This window comes from Polypterus senegalus, chromosome 14 (genome assembly GCF_016835505.1).
Source record: "Polypterus senegalus isolate Bchr_013 chromosome 14, ASM1683550v1, whole genome shotgun sequence".
Lineage (NCBI taxonomy): Eukaryota > Metazoa > Chordata > Cladistia > Polypteriformes > Polypteridae > Polypterus > Polypterus senegalus.
The window spans coordinates 9,906,522-9,932,694 of NC_053167.1; the positions used below are offsets into that span (position 1 = coordinate 9,906,522).

Consider the following 26,173-nt stretch of genomic DNA (forward strand, 5'->3'; position numbering starts at 1 on the left):
ACATACACACACACTCCCACACACACTAGCACGTGTGATCACAACAGAGGCTTTAACTTGACAAGCCTTGGCTTGCAATTTATATTAAAAATAGTGCAATATTTCAACATTTATATAAATAACTCTATAATCGTGCTTCTTTTTACACAAAGGTTAAACACATCTTTGAGTTGGCACTCAAAAAAAAAAAAAAAACCAAAAACAAATCGACAGTTCACTTTCCTAGCTATCAAACAAAAGCAAAAACAGAAATGACTCTCTCTGCCCCTCGTTTCCCACCCACCCCTTATATCCCATCTGGTACAAAAATACCCTTGTCACATGTACCATTCACTATAGATATTGCGGGTCTTCAAATAAACTTCCTTTTGTGCAAATATTTCTTCAAAGGTCAAGTGAAGTAAAGAAAAACAAAAGCACCACGCAAACTGACCAAAGGGGGGTGGGGGGGGGAATCAAGTTTAGAACTTTAACACTTAAAAAAGAGAATATAAGAATTAATATAAAAAGAAGAGAGAAAGAACAGAAGATGAACATCGAGGCAAGCTGTGAGCACGCAGACGACACAGGACACGCAGGTATGGACTCTGTACAAAAGGGAGCAGGAGCCCCAGCTCTTTGGACACCCATGCTAAAAGGGGCGCACTTTCTGCTGCTCTTTGTTGCGTGCATTTGTGCTGTCAAGGCCACTGAGCTGTGATTGGTTGAGTCTGTTGCCCCCTAGGATGGGAGGAGTCCCCTGATTGTTGCTGTGGTTGGTGTGCTGGTAGAAGGCGGAGCCAGGGCAGTGTCCAATCACTTCACTGTAGGTGGGTGGGGGCCCCTCCATGCGGCCCTGACTGCCGTAGCAGGTGGCACTGATGCCAGAGTTGCTGCTTGGGGGGCAGGGCCCCCTATAGATTGAGCTGTCAATCAAGTCACTGTCGAAGATAGTGCGGTTGGGTGGGGCACGGACCGACTCACGGTTCAGCTCCAGCTGTTGCTCAGGGTCCCTCAGTTGCAGGGTGCAGGGGCCCTGATAGGGAGGGGGCTCCTCACCATCTGAAAGAGAGATGGTAGGGGGAAGGTCGATCTCATGCTGCAGGTAGGGGTATGTGGGCTGGAAGCGGTGAAATCGATCCCTCTGCATGTATGATGGCACTATCAGTCTGTCCGATGTTCTTGGAGTGTACATCTGCTGATAAAACCAAAAGGAAGCAATTAGTGTCAACAGCTCATTAGTATAATAAATCCACCTGGACTGCACCCACAACCACCAAAAACCTCCGAATATTAGTGACTGAAATCAGAGGCTCTCAAGTTCAGTCCTGACGCCTGCCAGGTGGCTGTGTTTTACCATATCTTTTGATGCTTAAAATGTATCATTTTCTTTTTAATTTACTTATTCTGTAGAGTTTGCTCACTTAATTATATCTGCATACTCACAATAACTGACAAGCACAGCAGGGCAGACAACACTCACTGCTGAAAGACGGCCATTTTACCGATTCCCATTTGTGTGCTTATTAGTAATACAGTAAGTGTCATAACCAGAAAATTTAAAAAGAATAAAACGGCAAAAATCTAAAAGCCTGAATTAGCGTAAGCCATCCTATTTTAGGTTGTTTATTTGAAATATTATGATTTACGCGTACTTAATTGGGTAGAAGTACATAATAAACTAGAACAGCTGCATCAGATATTTGAAATATTAAAATGTCTGCTTCAATGTTAAAGTCTACATATTCTCGACTGTAATAGAAATTTGTCACTTTTCACCCTCTGATAAAGGTCCATAGCAGGCTAGATTGCTAGTAAAGGATCAAAAATGAAAAATAACATCATATTCAAAATTACTGGCCTTGAAATATTTTACAATGATAACCCACATGCTTATGCTTGACATTTGTCATTTTTAACGTTCAGGGACTGGCTCTTAGAGGGTTAGGACTACCGGTAAAGAATAAAATATCAAAATTAAAGGTTGGCCAAAACAAAAATTACTGTAATATTCATGACCAGCAACCTGAAAATAGCATAAAACAATGCTCTACATGTCTATAATACTGATGCCCATTTTTTTGAAAGTAAATTTGACCCCTCGTGTCCCATTAAGGGTTGAACCCTTGGGCTTGGTTGATGTAGCAGGCACAACTTCAAGTCCTTCTGATCATTTTTGTTGAAGACACCTATTGGTTTACTCTTTATCATAGGGGTGTCACTTCCTGCACAAACATGGTCCAGAAATGGTCTAAAATGAGGGGGTTTCTGGTATAGAGGGCTAAAAATAGAGGTGAACAGCAAAAAAAAAGCTTCAAATCATGCATAACAAGTCAAACTGTATATCATATGTACAGATGTTCATTTATTGGTGAGTCAGGAGGCACCAGACAAAAAAACTAAAGTGAATTAAAGTGTTTGCATCTAAATTTCTGCTTTATTCAGCAAAAGAAACTACCAGTTTGTAATTTCAGAACTGAAACGTACACTAGGATGCAATGTCCTGCTTAATTAACATAGCAGTCCAAATAAAAGAAGAAATTGGTTGGAATGAAAACCTGCAGTGTTAGGGGGCCTCCAGGACTGAACTTGAGAACCACTGATGCAAATTGTCGCACTCTAGTTTGTCTCCAAAGCAGCGGTTTACATGCCAAGCTCATTTCCACAAAGAAGCTGCAATCCACATTTTTTTGCTCACTTTTTGTTGGAGACATTTGGTGCAGAGTAATGGACTCTTTTTTCAAAACATTGTTGATGAAATTGTGATTAATTTAAAATTTACAAATCAAAATTTTAAACAGTTGGACTGGATACTGATAATATGAAAAAAGTACATCACTTAATAAATAATGTGCATCATACCTAACAAACCATATAGATTGAATAAGATAAAATAGCATGGCTGAGAAATAAACAATAAGCAACTTTTAAAAGGGGCCATAAAAGAATAAATGGTGATCATTGTAACATATAGTATTACAGAATAAAGAAAAGGAAATGGTCACACTTAATGATGGGTGCATACCATGACAATCTAGAAAATAATTTGGTGAACAATCTACGTACATGGGAGTGCACAATGGTCACAGAAATGTACAATTTTGAAACAAACTAAAACTGACGAAAAAAAATTCCCTTTTTTCTGTAAACGGAACAATGTAAGCATGGTGACTAATAGCCAGAAATTAGTATTTTTAGAACTGCTTTCACTCAGAGGCTTAATGATGCCTACACTTATCCATTTGACTAGCCTCTCTTTTCAAAATGCATTATCAAAGATGCTGAAATATTTGCTCAGAAAATGGGGCAGCTCATTCAGTTCTACTTAAAATAAACTTTTAATGTATGCAAAAGCTGTGAACCAAACTACCTTGATTTTCGCAAGCATTGACAAATTAAAAAAAAAACCTGAATGCAGATACAAAAGTCATTACATATTCTAACAGAAAGCACCAGTCACATATCTTTGTAAAGAGTTCCAGATTTTACAAGGAAGCCAAAGAAACAGATTTACAAAAGCAGCTATTCATACAAAACAAAACCAAACCAAGTAAGAACCCTAAAGGCTTAATCATTTTAGACAGACAATTTGAATTTAGCATCATGGTGGAATGGTGGCGAGTGCTTCTGGACTCCTGAGTCAAATGCTGGCCTGAGCACATTCTGTATGCTGGCTGCATGCTCTCCTCATGGCTACTTCATTCTTCTTCAGATACTCTGTTATCCTCCAACTGGCGACTCTTAACTAGCCTCATGCGAGTGTGATTGCCTCACAACAGATCGGAGCACTGTTCATGATTGCCTTGTGCAAAATAGTGTCAGGATAGGCACCAGTTACCCACATCTGGAAGGGTTACGAAATGAATGGATGGAATCATTGAATAGGCAAGAACAGAAAGTGTTTTATTTGATCTTGATTTCATTAATTAATTTTAATTCACCAAACATTCGAATGGGCAAGACTCATTATCTCCTTAGCTTTGACTGTGGTCAGACATGATGGTCCAGCATCTCAGAGACAGCTGCACTATAGTCCCTAAATGTTTACAGAGAAAGGTGTGACAGATTTGTGTTTAAAAACACCTTATTAATGACAGACATCAGAGGAGAATGAGCCGAGTCATTCAAGTCACTCACGTAACTTTTTATAAACAGTGGTGTGCAGAAGGACAACTGCGGATGTAAAGTGAATTGGCTAGGAAAGCACAAAATCATGTCTAGTTCCAGTGTTGTCAGCTAAGAATAGGAAGATGAGGTGGAAGTAGACAAGACCACCAAAATTGGATGTATGAAGATTAATGTCATCAGGTTCACAAAGCTCAATTTCTGCTGAAACATGCAGATGTTAGAATCAGAATCAGAACAAACAGAATAAACAGCATGACTCTATGGATCCTTCATATCTTGTATCAAACATACAGGTGGTAATAGTGTAATGATGTGGAGAACATGTACTTGGTACACAATTGATCTCCTAATAAGAGCTGAGCATGTTGGGAGTGCTTATGCCTGCCTTTATTGTCATGATCTAGCCTTTTTTAAATGGATACTTCCAGCAGGATAAAGTGTCATGTTACAAAGTACATATCATCTTAGGCTGGTTCCACTAACAACCCAGTGACTTCAGTTTTCTCAAACTGGTCTGCACAGTCACCAGGTCTCAAATCCAATGAAGCAGCTTTGGGAGTAAGTGAAATTGGAGAGTCACAGCACAAATGTACTGCTGAACAGTCTACAGAGTGTGCAATGCTATATGGTCAGTATGGACCAAATCCCCGAGGGAATGTTTCTAGCACCTTGTTGAATCCATGTATCCAAGAATGGAGGCAAATATTGGGTCCTACCTGCTAATAAAAAAAGTATTGGAGGTTTTTCACATTTTATGATTATGCAGCAGTGGAATCAGAGAGAATTTAATCCAATTTTTTTTTTTTCCTTTTTACATTAATCAACAGTAAAATCTCTTTTAATGTCATAGTGATCTCCAAAAGGCATTCTAAATTAATTGCAAATATAAAACAAAAAAAAAATCTTCCAATGAAGTGAACACTTTCAGTAAATACTGTAGGGTGAAGCACAAAAGAGGTCACAGAATGTATAATTGCTCAAAAGAGGGGAGTCTTTAAATGTGGACAGTATCAACAAGTAAAATGAAAAAACTAATATAAAATACTTTGTGAATAAAAGCATTTACATTAAATTTTTAATTACAGGCTTTCCATTGTTGACAGATTTTGTCAAAATTAGAAATACAGGATAAGCTTGTAACTTTTAATGTTTGTCACACTGCACACAAGTACTACTACTGAATATCAAAACTGGATGTTTTACTTTAGGTAATTTTGCAGAAGGTTTCAGAAAGCACCACTGGTTGCAGACCAGTTTAAATTTACTGTACACAACTGTCTGTTGGTTTGTTCTATTAACAAATGAATGCAGATCAAACTGGACATTGTGATTGTAAGAACAAAAATGTGCATCATCAAGGCAATTACAACACCATTGCACAATGCCATTTGTAACCGTTTTTCCCTTAGACAATCCAAAAGTCTCAGAATGTAGAAATGCGCTCACAGATATCTCTCACGTCCTCAAACAGAGGAAGAGAGGTTGTCTTAAAGGGTCTTCGTTATATTTCATGTAATATATAATAAGCGGCACAGCAGCCAAAACAAGGAAACATATTTCCAGGCAAGAAGTACTCAAAATTGATTAGTGTAACGCTCTGAACAGATGACCAAATGATTGATGGGTGAATATTGTGTATATTGCTTCAGTAATTTTTCTTTTTACAGTTTAGAAAGCCTGTTACTCTTGCAAATTGTTGAGTTTGAAGGACAGAGCTCAAAAGGCCTTGACGACGGTAACAAATATAGGTATGAAAAAGTGTACCACATAGATGAGGAGCATGTTAAGGCATTGCAAAAGTGCTTCACATTGTTAAAAAATAATCTCCTAATAAGCACCACTCCACCTTGTGGGCTCACACTGTCTGCCTACTTGCGTTTAATTCTGTTGGTGTGCTAAATTCTCGGTATTTAATCCAGTCAATATACTTCAATGCGCTTTTGCTTCCTTTTTGACAGACTGATAAAAATATTGTGTCTAAAACTGAAATCATTGTTCATACTTCACAGCTGGTCTACATAATGGAAGTTTAGAAAAAAGTCATTACTGACAAAGATCATTCCTAAAACGTATGTGGTGCTTAGGACAAAGCATGTAATGGATAAGGAAGGAAGGGTTGTGTTCAGACTAAACAAAAGTACAAGTAAAAATATTAAGTCGGGCATCAGTCCAATCTAGCATACAGTCCAGCCAGCACTATTGTAGCAGCAGGGGGTTCGGTATTATACTGGAAGGATGTTTCTAGAACATGGTGGAAAGACTGCTTAAAAAAAAACAAAAAAAAAAAAAACAACTCACTAAACCAATTCATGTTTTATTCAGCCAAGGATCTATCAATTATCCTAATAAGACAAAGGTGAAAAACAAGCACAATAGTGTATTAAAGCGATTTAACAAAGTAAACAAAATCTTTCTCTCCAAAACCACAAATTACCCTAACCCAAACAACTTCAACGAGGCCCAAAAAACTGACCTAATCTGCCACTCACAGCAAAACATGTCAGCATGCACTTGATAGACATAATAAATAAAAGGCTGTCCTGCGGCCTTACCTCATTCATGTTGTGTTGGGATGCTGCACTATCAGAAGGCCACAAGGTTCCTTCCTAAAGTTGAGCGAACAGAAGGAAAACAGATAAGAACTTCATGGAAAATGATGTTTGGAGGACATGAGAATATTGTACTCGGAAGAGTGGTGTAAGAGTTAAACCCTGCTAGGTTAGGATTTCAGGAGGAGTCCAGTTTAAACGAACTTGGGTTATGGTTTAATTGCTAGTACTCATCACTTCATATTTGACACAAAGTTGCCTAATGGAAAAAATATTAGTATGGGCATGGAAAAAAAACCAAAACATGACATGTCACAACCAGCAAGCCACCCAACAGTTGGTTCCTTGACAGGACAAGTCAAATAATTGGGCTTAATTAACAAGCCATATGGCAAAGATGGAAGCTGAGAACAAGCTGAAATTGAACAGTCTCATTATAGAAAGGCTGCTGGCACATAAAAATGTCACATTATTATGGCAAAAGTAGAAAAACATTTTTTATTGTAGCTTTCTAAGTGTTCATACGGTGAAGTTAAAAATTGTTGTTTTTGCTGTATATTCAAGAAATTTGCAAAATCACAAAACTTTTAGATTTTTACTTCTGCCCACTCAATGCATATTTTATACCGTTCTAAAACAAAAGCAAACACATCAAAGAGCATAAATACATAGAAGGCTTAAGAATTATTGGCATCAATACAAAAAGGGCTTAAGAATTTTAATTAAAAGGAAAATGCATACAATAGCACTGACTATATAGTATACTTTTGTGCCCCAAACTGAGAACACTATAATCTTTTATTCAAATATTTAAAAATGTTATGTTTTGTTCAAAAATGTATTGGGTAGGTGATAGATCTTCTAGTTTACCCTTAAAGAAAAAAGTCCACATTTCACTATGGGGCCAATAATCAATACTGTCATAAGGTTCAATTGCATTTTGTCTTTATGCACAATGCAGAAGATGGTGAAGGAGTCAAAAAGAATCCTAAGGTTTGAGGTGCAGGATCTTGTTGTATCCTGGAGTGTTGAAGTAGGCACTTCAACAATCTGATGGTCCTGGCATCCACAAAGGGCATGGAAGAGACACCAGAAAAACATAAGTTACTGATAAGGACAAATAAAGTCAAGTTGATGGAATAACCCTAAAGCTACTTTGTGAAAGGCAAAAGCAATAAGAAAAATATGTTTAAAATAAAATAAAAAAATAATAGGAACACCTGTTAATCACTGAACTAATACTCATGCCCACTTAAGTTGGTAGATGAATGTGAAACTAGCTATTGTTTTAAAATGGCAAAACTTAACTTGCCCTATTAACATTGTGGTCTCATGCCAAATTCACATCGCTATTACGCACACAACTTGCCTGAATATATGGCAAAAATAAAATCCTTGCCTGAAATGGAAGAGCAGCGTATTTGGCACAATTTTTATCAAAGTTGAGACAAAAATAAAATAGACAGGTAGTGGCAAGCAAACATTTCACACTTGTACCAAAAAGCGAACACGTGCCAATGCTGCCTGGCAGATGCACTCCTCACAACTTTGTGATAATAAATGTTGTATTGGGGTGAGCTCAATTTCAGTACTTACCGAGGACAAGGTCTCCTCCCGTCTGCGAACTTGGCTGTGTCTGTTTATGAAAGAACGTGCCGACAGCTTATAATGGTTCAGCAGGCAGGTGATCACCACAACCATAACCATCAACACTACCACAATGATGATGATCTGGACGAACTCCAGTTGGGCTGCAAAAGAAGCAGAGATGTCAAAGACTGAATGCTTAAACTTCAAAAGGAAAAACCTTAGACAGGCTTTAAAAAAGCGCTAATGCCATCAACGTATGTTCGCCATAAGAGACAGCAGGATATTAACATGTACTTTGAAAATACTGTACATAATTATGGGAGCTTCATATTCCAAAGCTAACTGTATTGTGGACATGAGCACAAGCAGTTGAACAAATGGTACTATATCAGCAACCTTTTAGCGGACACATTCACACTATGGTTGTACCCAGACTAAACATTACAGCATTGAAAAACTTGTGTTACGTCTGGAACCTGATCAACAAGCACCGTGAGGTTGTCTGATGGTTTTCAGGATGTACTCTTAAATGTTCTGGGAATTCCCAGGATTTTCTCTTTTACTTCTCAAATTTTTTCCTTAACCTAAAGGAAAAACAGAGAAGGAGCAAACTAGTAGTTTTAGTTATTTAACTTATTAGTGGTTAAGGCTTTGAACAATTCAATCTCCGAGGTGGTGGTATTTCAATTCTGCTACTGATTCTGTGAAACCACAAGCAAGTCACTTCACCTGCCAGTACCCTAACTGGAAAAAAAAAAAAAAGAAATGTAACCTACAGTGTCCCAAATACTGCAAGTCAACTTGGATAAAGGTGCCAGCCAAAAAATAAGTGGTAATAATAATAATGGCATAAGTATCAGAAAAGAGTTCATAGTCTCATCGGAGGTGGATCTGACAGATCCATGCTAAAGGGCCTCATGAGAAGGAATACTGTGCAACCAAGTTCCATTACTAGTGGCCTTCCCAAAGCTTTAACACGTCTAACTCAGAGTTCATGCCCCTTTCTTTATCCACCTGAACCTTGACCATTACTTTCAGGTCAATCCCTATAGTATTTTTGCTAGCTCCTGGTTTGCCACCTGTCTCTAAACATGCCAATTTTAGGAACCAGTCCCAATTTCACAAAAGAGTAACTGCAGACAAAAAAAGGAACAGAATGGCTTTCTGTTCAAAAAATCCTCTCTCTCTGTTGGTACCCTTCAAACATTTCAAACACTGGAATTAAAGGGTGATAGCTAATATAGTGCCAGCAGGTCGTCAATCAGCTGAGAAATGCTTTCAAAATCCTACTTTATTACATAAAAATAATTAATTAGCATGAATATTTGAGTGGAAAACTTTGCAAATATAAGCAAACTTCAGACCATGCTGTTGAAAATTTCCTTGGAGTGGAATAACAGAATTACCCAAAAAAATGAAACATACAAAAAAAATCAAAACTTAAGTCAGCATCAGTCAATCAGCATACTGCAGCTGAACGAACGGTATGTGCTAGAACAGCACTGGAATGGACAATTTCACAATAACGTAACTCTTATTTTTATGGTGCCTTTCAATAGAAAATGCAATTTCAAAGTCATTTGCAACCATGAACTCACAGTACTGTTGGTTTCATAAATATTTTTCTTCTTTTGGAAAAAGGCAAGGTCCACACTTCAAGTTACACAATAAATCAGTGGCAGGGGTTCAGCCAGGATCCTTATGGTGAACTATTCAAGACCATAGACACTAAGCCCAGCCTACTGAGGTAAGATCCATGTGCAGGTGGATTAGCCTATGGTGTCCTGCATAATGGACCACCTGTCAGGCAGACCACACTGTGAGGCTCAAGGATTATGCCTCAGATATGGATATGAAAAATACTGAAGCACCACAAAGAACAGCCCTGTCTCCTTTTTGCTTCACTCTTTACACCTCATGCTAGAAATGTATCACCTAGTCATTTCAGTTGTCAGAAATTCTCAGATGACTCTGCATTTATGGGGTGTCTTGATAAGGGTGATGAGTCCATGTATAGAAGTCAGGTGCAGAACTTATTTTCTGGGTGCAGAAATAATTGTCTGCAGCTTAACATCAGCAAAACCAAGGAATTGCATATTGACATTGCGCCTAAGTCTGGTTACTATTCAGGGAGCTGATGGAGAGTTGGTCCATATCAAATACATGCTGTTCTGTTCTTATAACACAGAGGAACTATATAAGAAAGGGCACTACAGCCTCTTTTTTGTTTTTAAGGAGAGACAACATTCCTTTATCTTCTACAGCTCTGTGATAGCCAGTGCAATTTTCTATGCTGTGATGTTGCTGGGCTGGTAGCATCAGTTCAAAAGAGGCCCACCGAATCAATAAGCTAATTAAAAAGGCAGACTCAGTTATAGGACGCACTCTGAAACCCCTGGAGGTGGTAGCGAAGGAGGGAATTGAAACAAAACGGAGTGCCATTATGAACAATGCTGCACATCCTTACTCTACTTTATACCAACATGTATAATATCCTCACTATGACATTTTCAGTCATTCTGGTGTATTTTTACACTATAGTGTGTGTCAAAAGCCAAATTTCCCCCTTGGGGACAAATATTGTTTTATCTCTGCATAAGTATATGCTGCATACAGTATATTATTTCATCCATCAATTTTCTGAACCTGTCATTCAATTAATGGGTCATGAGGAATGAATGAATGACATTAGCAGTATGACACAGACCAAGCCCGACAGCCTTCAAGTCTGTAACACTGCCCCATCACATACACTATGCTAGGCTCACTCATACAGGGACAATTGCGAGACACCAATCAATCTGAACTGCATGTCTTTTAAATGATGTAGGAAACCGAGATATGAACCCAGGTCCCTGGAGGCTTAACCATTGCATACACTATCAGTCTTTTGTAATTACTTTCACACTAACTTGTCTTAAAAAGCTCAATAACATGAACCTCGCTACCCCCTGCCAGAGCTGTAAAAAGTTTATACAAACAAAAAGGATTCCTGCTGTTAAGATCAACAGCACAGTGATTAAGCTTCACCTACCCAAAGATGAACCAAATTGTTTGCGTAGGCAATATACCATCTGGCCACAAATGTTCTGGTGGTGGCTTTAAGATGCTATTTCTTATGAACTTTGCCAAAAAAAAACTTTATTTGCACCTCTGTGTGCCAAACAATGCTCTCATAAGTTTAGAGATGGGACCTACATTTACCTCATCTGTTGGATGATATTCACAGAACAGTGGTTTTTGCACCAACACAATGCTCCATATGGACTGTACTGCATATATGTGCCATAAAGCAACTATGATAGGCCACTTATAGAAAGCAAACCACTATGTCCACCTATCTGACACAAATGATGAATTTCACAGCAACTATTTTTCTTCAGCTTATTACCACAATGCACAGAATACCACAAGAGCAGACTATTTGCTTATTTTGAATATCAACCAATGAAATGCCAAGTCAAAAAACAAGTTACAGAATTTTCAGTTCTAAATATATGGTGCTCCCACAGGCAAGGTTAGAGATGTGCTACACAAACACCTTTAGTGCACAAGGACCTTAGATTTCAAACTCAAAAGTGCCCTACCTGCAGGAAAAACAGTACTGACAAAATAAACAGAAACCCTTATATCATACTACTGTAAAATACCAATACAATAGCCAATGGAACACAGCAGTAATATAACCATCCCATTTATGTTTCTGCTAATCTAATTCAGGGTTATATTCCAAGTGTAAATGTGGACAAGATTAAACTCAAAGAACTGGTACCAGTGCACTCTGGCCATAGCAACTTAGAACCCACATACAAAATAATCAAAGAGGTCAGTGGTTTCATGGTATTGTGAGGAATCCACCAAACCTGTAAGTGCTGGTAGAGCCCACAACAGGCTCAACATGTGGAATTCTTCAGGAACAAAATGCAGGTGCTTGGGAGAATCTCTAATAATGCAAGCAGAGCAGAAACACACAGCTGGCCGTTGCTCATCTCTACTCAGAAGACACTAAAAATAAATGGCACACCAGTAGACAAGCTCCTACAGGAGTCAAATGTATTGTGTGGCTTCACAAACAAAATGATGTAACTGCAGCAAAAGGTAATAAGGCTGCGTGATGCAAAGTTAGCACTTCAAACTTATGCCTATTGATAATCTGCTGAACATATTTTACAAGAACACAGTGTGTATACATAGTCTTGTAGCAATATCAGCTACATTATTAGTATTAGATTAGTGCAGCATTTATACAATATGTCTGGAAACACCTCTCATCTTCCAAGTTCTCAGTTGACTATTCAACCGACCAAAACTTCCACCTTGTCACTGCTAATATTTCAGTCTTGCTCAACTGTTGATAATTACCTCAAATAACTAATTGTTTGAACGTGTACTTTGAATTCTAAAAACTAAAAAGAAAAAAAAAAATCCTCCTGCATGCAATGTCTTCTGAAACACACTTCCCCTGTGCCCACTTTAAGGTAAATTTTCATAATAAAGGCCTAAACATGACCAGTAACTCAAAAGACAGCAGGAATATTTTATATTATATATACTGCTCAAAAGAATTAAAGGAACACTTTTTAATCAGAGTATAGCATAAAGTCAATGAAACTTATGGGATATTAATCTGGTCAGTTAAGTAGCAGAGGGGGTTGTTAATCAGTTTCAGCTGCTGTGAAATTAACAACAGATGCACTAGAGGGGCAACAATGAGATGACCCCCAAAACAGGAATGGTTTAACAGGTGGAGGCCACTGACATTTTTCCCTCCTCATCTTTTCTGACTGTTTCTTCACTAGTTTTGCATTTGGCTACAGTCAGTGTCACTACTGGTAGCATGAGGCGATACCTGGACCCTACAGAGGTTGCACAGGTAGTCCAACTTCTCCAGGATGGCACATCAATACATGTCATTGCCAGAAGGTTTGCTGTGTCTCCCTGCACAGTCTCAAGGGCATGGAGGAGATTCTATGAGACAAGCAGTTAATCTAGGAGAGCTGGAGAGGGCCATAGAAGGTCCATAACCCAACAGCAGGACCAGTATCTGCTCCTTTGGGCAAGGAGGAACAGGATGAGCACTGCCAGAGCCCTACAAAATGACCTCCAGCAGGCCACTGGTGTGAATGTCTCTGACCAAACAATCAGAAACAGACTTCATGAGGGTTGCCTGAGGGCCCAAATGTCTATTGCGCCCTGTGCTCACTGCACAGCACCGGGGAGCTCAATTGGCATTTGCCATATAATACCAGAATTGGCAGGTCCACCACTGGCGTATATGTGAAAGACGTGAAAGGGTCAGGAGAAGCCGTGGAGAATATTATGCTGACTGTAACATCGTTTAGCATGACTGGTTTGGTGGTGGGTCAGTGATGATCTTGGAGGCATATCCATGGAGCGACTCACAGACCTCTACAGGCTAGACAACGGCATCTTGACTGCCATTAGGTATCAGGATGAAATCCTTGGAACCATTGTCAGACCCTACGCTGGTGCAGTAGGTCCTGGTTTCCTCCTAATGCACGACAATGCCCGGCCTCATGTGGCAAGAGTATGCAGGCAGTACCTGGAGGATGAAGGAATTGAAACAATTGAATGGCCTTCACGATCCCCTGACTTAAACCCAATAGAACATCTGTGGGACATTATGTTTCGGTCCATTAGGCGCCGCCAGGTTGCTCCTCAGACTGTACAACAGCCCTCATACAGATCTGGGAGGAAATGCCACAAGACACCAATCCGTCGTCTCATTAGGAGCATGCCCCGACGTTGTCAAGCATGCATACAAGCTTGTGGGGGCCACACAAGATACTGAAAAGCATTTTGAGTAGCAGAAATTAAGTTTTTGAAAAAAGGACTAGCCTGCCACATCTTCATTTCACTCTGATTTTAGGGTGTCTACACAATTGAGCACTCTGTAGGCAGAAAACTTTTATTTCATTAAAAGACTTGGCATCCTTTTGTTCCTAAGACATTGCCCTGTCGTTATTTGTATAGATATCCAACTTCATATTGAGATCTGATGTATCTAATGTGTTTCTTTAAAGTGTTCCTTTAATTTTTGTGAGCAGTATATATATATATATATATATATATATATATATATATATATAAATAAATGGTTGAAGGAAGCAGGATATTTCCAGATGATCTGGTATCTGGTCTAGTTTATTCCTCTCATTGAAGGCTACATATTTTAAGCCTCTGACAATGCTGTACTTCTTACCAAAGAAGCTAACATAACACGGAAAATAAGCCAAAATGATCAATTTCATTTGTTTTTTTATACCCTTTTTAAAGTCATAGAGCTTATCAAAGAATTCTCACAATGTGTTGTGGTATAGAATTCGTTGTGAAAATTTTTCATCTAGTTTTAAGGAACAATTTTTGAAACAAAAACCTAAACCTATCTTTCATAACGTTTTACACTCCCTGAATGATCTGCTCAGGGCCTTATCGTCTGTCTTTTTATTGTTAGATTTGACGAACTACAGGATAAAGAAAACATGCTACTTCACAACTGATAGTTGAAAATAGTTGAATCCACAGATTTCCTGATTTGTCTCATACAACTGTTGAAAAGAGGGCGGATTTTACAGCACCAAGGAACACTTGCACTAAGCTGACATTAGCCTTTTGTTTCCAGCCAGGCTCTGAGTAATAGTGGGTGGTCAAACCCATATTTACTACCCTCCAGAGGAAGCTGAAGAAGAGTTAAACAGAATCATTCCCACAATTTTAAAAACATGAATAGGTCCTATTAAGACTTGAAGCAAGACTGGAAATGGACTGTCTGAAGTGAATGCTTACTTCAGCGAAGGGAATAAAAGAAGAATGCCAGTAAATGTGAAAGTTTGACTAAACTATACATTGAAACATTCATTTTGATTAATATAAACATTTATTTTTTTTGTTATGAAATAATGATAGTAACAGCATTAATGGTATACATACAAAACATAACATATATAACATATACAATATTTTAATAACCAATAGTAAACCACTGTAACTGGTGTTTGTGGCATAGACCTGTGGTTCTCAACCTTTATTCCTCTAAGGTCCCACAGTGTACCATGAGAATATATTAGGGTCCTCCTACACAAGGCAGAAGTTATTTACCCTCTTATACTTTTGCTGCAATCTTGGCAAAAGTGCTTGTTTTTGAACTTTTGTTTATTAACAAAAGTATATTTGCCACAAGTGCTACACTACTTGTGTATTTTTAAAGTGTAATACAAAATTAAAATGCGATTTCAAAAACAGTCTGCATGTTTTTATTAATTAAAAGTTGTTTTTCCTAGGGCATGAATTTTGTACTCAAACAAAAAACAATTAGGCACTTTTTAGGGTTAAATATTAACCAGTAAATTTCCAAAATATTGAATCTGTCATTGCAAATACTTTTGATAACAACAAAAATCTGTCCAGTTTTCATTAAGACATGATGAGGAGACTGGAAGAAGCATCTTAATGCTATGTGTAATCCACACAAACACTATATACAGTATATATATACAGTATATATATATATATATACAATATATATATACTGTATATATACACATACATACAGTATATATACACATACAGTACATACAGTATATATATATATACACACATACAGTATATATACATACATATACATATATATATATATATATAAAGAAAGCACATTTTAAAGATGGTCTTTGAGAAAACATTGAATTATTGTACGCTGTATGAAAAATGTTTTGAATATTGATGAAAGAGGCTTCTTTAAAAAGAGAAGCTTGAGAGCCTACTTGCTTGATTTTTAGTGATTTAACTATTTTGCTTCTACTTATTTTCTTATCTTGTGTTACTCCACCCCAAGGGGAAGTTTCCTGTGGTCCCTTAGTAGACTGTGCCCCCCCCAGCGGAGAACCACTGGTGTAAATGACTTGTTGATACAGCAGGTGGAATGCCCATAATACAGTAAGTTCAAAAGTTTCACGAGACCAGTACCCCTGTGAATAAAATGTAGGAAGTGGGCCTCTGTGGTCTCTGTAAAAGTGAGCCATTGGTACAAATCTGAAAACCAGAAAAACTTCAAATGCAATGTTGTGTGGTTGAGGCTAAGGCCAACAGTGCCATATAACTTAAGACTTCAAAAGCTATCCAACTCATGAAGGCATCTTGCCATTCCATTGCCGTAAAGATGCAAAACTCATCAAGTTTGTACTACAAACAAACTCTCCAAGAACAGAAACACAGGAGCAGCTGCAACCAAAGCCCGATTGAATTAAGTCAGTTTCAGATTTGGTGGGGGTTACATGAAGCACAGGATGTCCCTGGAAATGCCTTTCACTCCATTCTGGGCTCAGCTCGTAAAATACAGCACACCAGGCCCCGCCGCTCAAAGTTTAGCAGCAGGTGGGAGATTTAGTTTTCTCACCAAGAAAAGTTTTCTGAGGGCAAAGTTCAGGGGTCATGGGAGTTCCCAGGAAGGAGAAAACCTGCCCCTCCTTTGGAGGCACACAGGGCTTGTTTTTATTGGCTGGGGAGAGAATCAATGATGCTTGTAATGATGTCTAAAGACTAAGAGTGTGTTTGTGTGTGTGTGTGTAGGAGGTGCCCAAGTTTTATGGGAACTTTCCTGTGAACTGCAAAGGATACAGACAGCAGTGTAACCTTCACTGTGGGGGTGGGGCTAAATTCCAAGACAGGACAGCGTGGGAAAAAGCCAAGTTACATGGTATTGGAGTGAACTCTTCCATTTACTACAGTGGACAATGTCACCCTGACACATGGCAGGCCAGACAGGAACTTTAAAGGCATGCAAATTAAAGCTAACTGGATGCCTGAAGTCAGTGTAAAGAGGCGAGTGTTGCGGAGGACCTTAATGCTCACTTGACTGGTCTCTTCATTGAATAGACTGCCTGCCTGAATGGTCAGCAAAAAAAAAAAAAAAAGTTGTTCAATATAAAGTTATCTCCTGTATGCTTCATAGTATTATTAAATCAGCATTTGAATCCAATAAACTCACAAGCATCAGTCGTGTTGCACTTCAGCAGCCACTAAAAGAGAACAAAATTACAATGCAAGTACAAACTGGCAACTCTAGAAAAAAAGCTAATCTCAAAGTCAGCTATATCACTGTGAACCTTAAGGAGAAATTACACACCAGACGAGAATAAGCCAAGTGACCAAAGCCCAAAGAACCCAATGTGGTCATTGTGGGACAGGAACTTTAGAGAAAGAGACAGAGTGTCAAGTTTTGCTGCCAAAGAAAGAACACTTCCCGAAATTGACAGAGACCCCCCCCCACTCACCATATGGGAAGAAATGGAGCTTGCAGAACAAGACTTAACTTGAAGCTTTGTGGAGGAACGATAAATGTGGGAACTTTTCTTCATACCTGTGTATTATTTATTCATGTCTGTTAAAGTACTCTTTAATAGTACATACTGTAACATGACCGTTTTGTGATTTCCAAAGCTTAGTGGCATTATCAATATCCTCCAAGCTTACACTATATATTATATGTTTAGGTAACATGGCACCATTGACATCTCACTGGAAGGGGTCCATAACACTTTCGTAGTATTTACCCTGATTTTTTTTTTTTTTGGTTTTTACTAATTTACTAATAATTTTACAAATTGCAAACCTTTTAATGTATCACCTAGGCTTGCAATTTGACAGGATAGCAACAAATGCTCTGGTTGTCAATTTCAATTAATGATGCTATTACATCTTTCACCATACAGATCATATGCAGTTTCTATTAAACAGTTTGCAAATGTACATGCCCTTGCACACAGCAAATACTGGCACGATAAAGTACGGGATGGATGGATAGATAGAATTCTTTATTGTCATTATGCATACACATAACGAAATTTTTCTTGGTAAGACTCAGCTTCAAGGCAGAATACTTAAAATACAAAATAAATATAAGAAGTATAAAAGACAGCAGCAATAAAACATCATCAAGTCCAGGCTCTTCCTGAGGTAGTACGCCTGCAGAGACCAGTGATCTGTGTGCGTGGGTCTGCAGGGGAGGAATACAAGTGTGTGTGTGTTTGATTACGAGGGAAAGTGTGTGTGTATGTCTACAGGGGGGAAGGTTAGGGTAGATGTAGATTATGTGTGTGCATGTGAATCAGCAGGGGCAGATGGACTTCACAGCTCTGGGGAAAAAGCGGTCTTTCAGTCTGCTGGTACATGTTTTTAAGTTTCTATACCGCTTTCCCGAAGGAAGTGGTACAAACAATCCATTTCCCGGATGGGTGAGATCCGCTGCTATATATTTGGCCCTCTTCTGCACCCTTCCAGCATATACAAAGTCCAGATCTAGGAGAAGACTTCCCACGATCCCCTGTGCTGTTCTCACCTCCCGTGCCAAGTCCTTCCTTGACTCTGAACTGGATTAAGTGCATTTGACATTTAATACATGGATAAATTGACACTTTTTTTTGTTGTTGTGCTGCCTTAAGACACTGCAGAATGTCCTGTGCAGAGAATGCAGGGAATTTCCATGGCTTCATCAGTAAACCTACCCATTTTGTACAGGTATATTATATATGTAAATGGTACTTCTCAACCCATTGACTGGGGAGCCTCTTTCTACTTGTTTACAGGTTCAGTAACCAGTGACTTAGCATGTAAAACAACATGTAAACATACAAATAGAGTGCTGGAAATTTCCATATGGAGGGTTCAGGAGATGAGAGCTTGAATGTTATTTGCATTTATATCTTATAGATTGTGTTTGATTGAGTATCAGCTAGACATTTGTTATTTTTATGCTGCAATAACAAAAAGACACATAAGCATACTATTCATTTATTAATCCATCCATCTATTACTTGAACTAAATCAACTTTAAAATCTCTGGGCGGAAGAACCAGTTTTGGCAGCATCAACCCACAAGGCTGGAAGTAAACCTGGACAGAATTCCTGTCCACCACAAGGTACATTCATTTTTATATGAGGATAATTTAGGGTTGACTATCAACAGTACAGTCATGCTGCAGTATGTGTAACTGGAAAGCTAGACAACTGGAATACCACCACATTCATTAAATGTCTCAAAGCCAAAAGACCGAGCCACTGGCCTCTACACTGTTCATGAATGTGGTATTTTTTTCATCAAAGCTCTTCATTAGCAAATTTAATAATCTTTTGCTTTGTTTAATACGTGAATTATGTGCTTGTGAATGACAGGGCACTGCTATGAGCTGACACCCTGTGCTTCTGCTTGTACCCAACACTATCGGGATAGACACCACCCTCAATAAGCCTGGAATGGTTTAAATGAGTTCGAGAATAACAGAACATCCACACTATACACATTTCCTGGGTAACAAGGTAAAGTAGAACGATGCCATGTAATAAAGCACTTCTAAATAAAATCACTTAACTGGGTCACAGATCAGCACCAAGGAAGCAGAAACATTGTTTGAAATCCTTAACACCTTCATATATGCTGCAAAAGAGTTGCAGAGTGAAAGTTAAAAAAAAAAAAAAAATCGGATGTGTACAAAAATTTAGAATGTCTTACTTTAACATTATTTGCTGATACAAATTCATTACGAATACAGGCACAATAGGTGCATCAGCAAATTGAATATGGTATTGCCATTCTCTGGACTGTTCACTAGTCATCTTTAATTCTGATTTCTTTCTATTAGATATTGTACATTTTTCAAACATAATGTTGATGCTTTTGAACTGAACCCCCCATGCTAAACTGAGTAGGAACAGTAGATCACTTTGAACCACTGGCCAGACATTTGAAACAGTGGGTTCATCATGCCACCAAGATAGACGTTCCTCAGAGAAGCTGTGTTATAAACAATCTCTGTAAAGAACTCCAATGTCAATTGATGGCTGAGGGAAATTCAAATTCCTTACACTCTCTCCAACCCCCTAAAACAATGAAGAGAGAGTAAAAAAACCCAATCCCCGTACATTAGATTTGACTACAACATCCTCTTGAAATACTTGTAAAGGATGCCATTCAACTGATTATCTTATATTTTTTTAATGACACAAGGGATCCAAGAATAACACACCAGACAGACATCACTTACATTGGGAATACTCCCCTCAATATACAGAAGGAATCACACAATAGCCCCCAACCCAGACAGAGCAGCTGCCGCAGACCCCTCAGAGAGGTGCTCTGAATGAAGCAGCCAGCAAAGGCCCAATTGAAATTCAGCAACGGCGCTGGGTATTGTCATCTCCCTGAACATGAAGCACTCTGCCGACAGCACGTCTAGACAGGGCGGACAAAGAGGCAGCGGCGCACACGTGCGGGACAGCAGCCGGGGGCGAAAGGAGCACTTGAGCACAGGGTCAGCAAGCCTTTTCAAGTCAGTGCTGGCAGGAGGAAGCAAAACAGGCCACTCCCACTGGCAAGGAAATGCCATCCTGGAAATGGCAATGCCATCTCCCACAGCTCTGCAAACAAAACAGAAAGTGGCACGCTAAAATGGTTTAACTGAATCTATGCATGTCACACACAAGCATTAGGAGTTGTCAGTGGGACCCTTCCGAGACAGACAGAGCCACAGCAGGGGAACAGCCCCTGGCAGAAAGGGGAGAGGGATACAAACATAGGATGCTTCTATAGTTACTTTGGCCTCTACAAGACTGCTCAGCTCACAGCCACTGTGCTTCACTCATTCATTCATTCATTGCTACTTCTCAGATAACATTTTCCATGTGAGAGATGAATGACCCCCAGAGCTGAGGGAGGGTGGGTTACAAGAAAACTAGACATGCCCACACACTTCAGGGAGTTGCAAGATGTAAAATTGTCTGCTGCCAACAGAAAGAAAGTCAATCATTATTGAATGTAGGCACATTTTCATAAAGTGATTTTTAAAGAAAATGAACACTTCACAGTACAAGAAAACTGAAGTCAACGCATACCCACAAAGTGATGCAAGAGACATGTTACATGTGGCAGAAAACAATACCACACTCAAACAATATGGAAATAAAGAAAATGAATTACTTTTTATTTTACTTGGCAATATTAAGAGTGAGTTTTATCATAAGGTGGAGGTCAAAGCTAATTAGTAATAACACAATAAACGAGGGTTCCAACAATACAATTAAAACACCAAGACATGAAACTAAAAGAAGGATCAAAAACATTTATTGACAACAGTTGTTACAAGAGACACTAATTCACTAGAGATGACAGAGAATGGGGTTGAGGACAAAAAAAAAAAAGAAGATATCTTTCCATCAGGTAAAGCTCAAGTACAGACAAGCATCCTACCCTTATGGAACCGCTTAATTCAGTTCAGGGTCAGAGCTTTTCACAGCAGGTTGCGTATGTCAGGATGCAGCCCTGGATGGAGTGCAAGTTCATCATAAGGCACACTTGTTCACCCACACAAGGCTAAGTTACTTACCATTACTTATCAACTTGACACACACCTGCTAGGGATGTTGGATTAAACACGAATCAGTATTTTATGCAGCACCTTTCCAAAGGATTACTGGATCACTAATGCCAGTTAAAAATGACCGATTCTAGCATAAGCTGTAGTACAGTGACTAAGAATTTGGAAAAGGTTCTCCACTTCTGACTGACATTCACATTTAACCGGACTGGACACCTATTGTAAAAATAAATTAACATGTGAGCAATTGTGCTGCAACCTTATCTTGTAAGTCACCTTCAATAAAGTTATGGAACAAATACAGTATAAAATAAAACAAAATGCACTGCTGCTCTTCCACAGACCACTTGCTGAGACATAGTCTTTGCTATCTCCCCAAAGACAACTGGAGAACAAACTGCATGACAAAAAGTGTCTGCACTTCTGTCAACCACAGCTGACACACAGGCACCCAGTGGATGAATCTTTATTTTAAAATGGAATCTTTGGCAGCAGCCCCATCACAAAATGAGCTCACCATATTAGAATTCAGAGGAAAAAAAAATGCAGACTTAGGAAGGCACCCCAGTCATGGCACGAATACGCATTTCTGTAAAATACATTGTATAAGCGAAATAATTTGGCAATGGAATTGCTTTAAAAGCATTTCATAAATGAGAGGAGGACTGACTAGTCAAAACATTTATTACCCGACACAAATTTAAAAGGCTGTTGTGTAATATAATACACTCCCTAGAATTGATAAGAGTGTCACATGATACAAACACCCCATGTATAATGGCCACCTTTACAGTCCCAGCCCAGACCAGTACAACAATGGAGGTTTTTACACTGCTAAATGTAACATCACCATTAGGAAAATATGGAGTTGGCAATTCATAGGATTATTACCGTCATTACTGCCATGTGTGCAGAGCACAATAAAACTCTCAACTTGCAAATGCAAATCATCATGCAACACATTTCCAATAGTGTCATTTCTGATGAAGAATAATTTCTTTATTAATTTATAGATTACTTGATTTCAACATAACAACACATATCCTAAGAGAGACCAATGCCTCATAAAAAACAGAAAAATCAAGGTTTGGTAAAAAATAAAAAAGATTTCATATATATAGAGAAACACACTAAATTACATTTATTTAAACAGCCAATCACCTGCATGATTACATAATGAAACAACAAAAGACAGCTGAGTGTGAAATACAATGCATTTTACATCACCAGCCGTGAGTAGGTACTTCATAGGTTGCCGTCCATAAACAATGACTTTGGAATTCGATGTGAATTTCCCCTTGGGATTAATAAAGTATCTATCTATTGAATCTGTACTCATCAGCATTTGGTGCATCAAGGGGTTGTTGTGGAAATTTTGGAAGAAATTAATGATCACAAGGACTCCTTCATGCACAAACTACTGCATCATGCAGCAGTTGACTACAACCACTAAGACAGTCTCATATCAGCTGATGGCATGCACTTTACAATATTTTAAAGTGACGTGGTTTTTGTGATGCCTGCCTATGGTAAGTCAGACTTAAGAGTTTTTAGTTTAGTTTTCTGAATATTTCAGTATAGTCTACAACCCCTCGGATAGCACGCTAGTTAATTCCAGTTTGCAAATTAAAAGCAGTCCGAGATGCCACCAGTGAAAAATTGTAAGGCTCCTTGTAGAACCCTGTGGTTTTGAGTAAACTCCAAGTGATAAACTGTTGTTCCTCACAACAGACATACAGAATTCTGAATGCAATGACTAAGACAGCTGCATCTTATGAACCATTCCTACACTGGAATTTAACAGGTATGTAGTATGGGGCAAAAAGAACCCCCTTCATATAGATGATATTTGAAGTGGCCATAATGAAGGCAAAGGTTCCATATACAGTTCATTTCTGTATGTCCAACACACTGTGTTTAAAATGCAAAGCCACCCTCACTGAGGCCTAAGGGCCAGCACTTTTTGCTACTAAAACTTACCATAAACATATTTCCAGAGGACGTGACATTTAATGACATTGGTAAGACAGTACCATTAAAGCAGTTTGCGATACAGCGTGCTGTTAATGATGTCATATAAACTAAAGATTAAGTGACTGATAAAAGTACAAAATTACTGCATAGCGATGACACCTATGATTAATTGAGTTGGCATATGGTCAAAATATTAGATGACATGTCTTGGAAAATGGATGCAGTACATTAACCAAAACATTCTTAAATTCTCAGTCCCAATTCAAGGTCACGGGGGTCAGAGCCTATCTCAGCAGCACTGTGCCCACTTGCAGGGTGCACTCATACAAGGCCACTTTAGAGGCTCAAACGAAATGAACACACATAGTTTTGCAAATTTGGGAGTTTAACTTGAGCACAAGGAAGAAAACACATGGAAAGCATGCAAACTCCACACTATCAATGCGTAAGTATGGGAATTGATCTCAAACTCAAGTCAAAGCGAACTTTATTGTCATCACAACCATATACAAGCATACAGATAGACGAAATTGCGAAGCTCAGGGTCCACAGTGTAACAACATGAAGTGCAAATAATAAATTAAAAATAGAATTAAAATTTAAATTTAAATCACAAACAAGACAAAACAAAGACGTAGCAGCAATATTGATGTGTAGTAAGCAATATGAACATTGATGCAATGTATGGCATTTGAAATCTAGACAAATATAGTCAATAGATATGTAATATAATAAATAAATAATAGATATAGATAATACAGAAATTATCAGTGTATGACAATAGTTGTTTAAGACGTGTAAACAATGACAGGTCAGAATGTTTCACAGCAGGATATCAGGAATGTCAAAATACTTAAAAGGTCAGTGTGAGATTTTAAGTTCTTTTCTACATGCACACCTGTCTTTGCTGGAGACTGGCTTGCATGTATAAAAGATCTGCTTTTAGAGGTGGTTGAGGCTGTGTGGAAGATCCCAAGTGGCAGCATGGTGTTAAAGAGTCTGACAGCTTGGGGGTAAAAACTATCCTGCAGCCTGGCTCTGATGCTGCAGTATCTTCTTTTGGATGGCAGAAGTGTGAAAAGCCCATGTGAGGGGTGTAAGGGGTCCTGCACAATGCTGCAGGCCTTGCGGACACTGCGTTTGTAAAATAGGTCCTGTAGTGAAGGGAGAGGCACCCAAATAATGTTCTCTGCTGTCTTCACTATACTTTGCAGGTGCTTGTGGTCGGATATGTTGCAGTTGCCATACCAAACAGTGATGCAGCTGGTCAGAACACTCTCAATGGTGCCTCTGTAGAACATGGTGAGGATGGATGGGGGAAGATTTGCTCGCTTCAGCCACCTCAGGAAGTGTAGTCTCGGCTGGGCTTTCTTGATTAGTGATGAGGTGTTATGCATCCACGTAAGTTCCTCAGTTATGTGCACACCGAGGAACTTGGAACTCCTCATAGTCTCCACATCTAAAATGTTGATGCTGAGTGGGATGTGGGCAGGATGTGATTTTCTGAAGTCCACAATCATCTCTTTTGTCTTGTCGACATTGATATATAGATGATGGATCTGTGAAGAAGCCGGACTGCATTCCACACTATATTGTTCCTGCTCTTTGCTCAAGTTTAAAATGCAAGCATTTCTGAACTGTTTTGGCTAGGCCCAATAACATATTTATAGTTTTTGTGGAATTTTGTTCAGTGTCTCTGCAATGGATTGACACACCATGTACGGTTGCTGGTTGCTATTTGCTTTTACTAAATGCTGCTAGCACAGGACTCTGCTCCCTGTAACCCAGAATGAAATTAAGTGGATTTGAGAATGCTAGTTTATGCTATGTTAGGTTTTGATATACTACAAACACAGTCACTCCAGACTGGCTCCCAGGAAATTTCTAAAAATCACATACATTAACAAGAAAAGGGCCATGGTCCCTTAAACCATGGCTCAACAAACTACAATGTGTATACCATAGAACCTTTCAGTCCATCTTGATGTCACTGTCAAAGAATGAGAATAACAAAGCTATTTTAAATACTAGGAAGCCTCGTTGACTTCAGATCATGTGAGAACTACACCTATAAAGCATGTGGGGGAAAAATACCTGAACTAGTCCCTGGAGTCTTGCCAGTCCCACATCAACACAAAGGCAAGTCTCATCTCATCTTTTTTTTTTAACCACCTTGTCCCGCAGTATATTGCAGTGTTAACAGACAGTGAATGCACGGTCTATGAAGCACAGATAATCACAGCCCCAAAAACTCTCATGTATGCAAAGACGCCATGCGGGCTCAACACCTGCAAGGCAAATGGTGATGATCAGCTGCAAAGCCTATCAAGTGACAGAAAACAGCAAATGCTACCGATAAAACCCTGTGATTATCATTGTTAAGGTTATGAATAATGAAAGACACCTTCTCTTAAATATTTTGCTTTGTCACCTGGAAAGAAGTGTTTTACAAGAATAAAAAAAATAATACTTACAATACATCGCTGTTGCCATGATAAATCTTTAAAAGCTTTCATATTAACATACTAAAAGGAAAGGTGCTGCATTTGTTTTAGAAGCATAAAACTA

The 26,173-nt window shown here is 38.7% G+C and overlaps 1 protein-coding gene across 3 annotated transcripts in view; it reads right to left on the bottom strand.

The window, feature by feature from the left end:
- Nucleotides 1–491: 491 nt before the first annotated feature.
- LOC120514230 (protein TMEPAI-like) overlaps nt 492–26,173 on the bottom strand; it is a 33,155-nt gene continuing 7,473 nt past the window's right edge. The window contains exons 2-4 of one of the 3 annotated variants that reach the window (XM_039734493.1): nt 8,253–8,407; nt 6,660–6,713; nt 492–1,174 (exon numbers count right to left, since the gene is read on the bottom strand). In XM_039734493.1, coding sequence (XP_039590427.1) covers nt 632–1,174; nt 6,660–6,713; nt 8,253–8,407 — 752 coding nt within the window. In that variant the 3' untranslated portion in view covers nt 492–631. Of the gene's footprint in view, nt 1,178–6,659; nt 6,714–8,252; nt 8,408–26,173 lie in introns of all 3 variants that reach the window. The other 2 variants (XM_039734492.1, XM_039734494.1) reach the window with 2 other exon arrangements.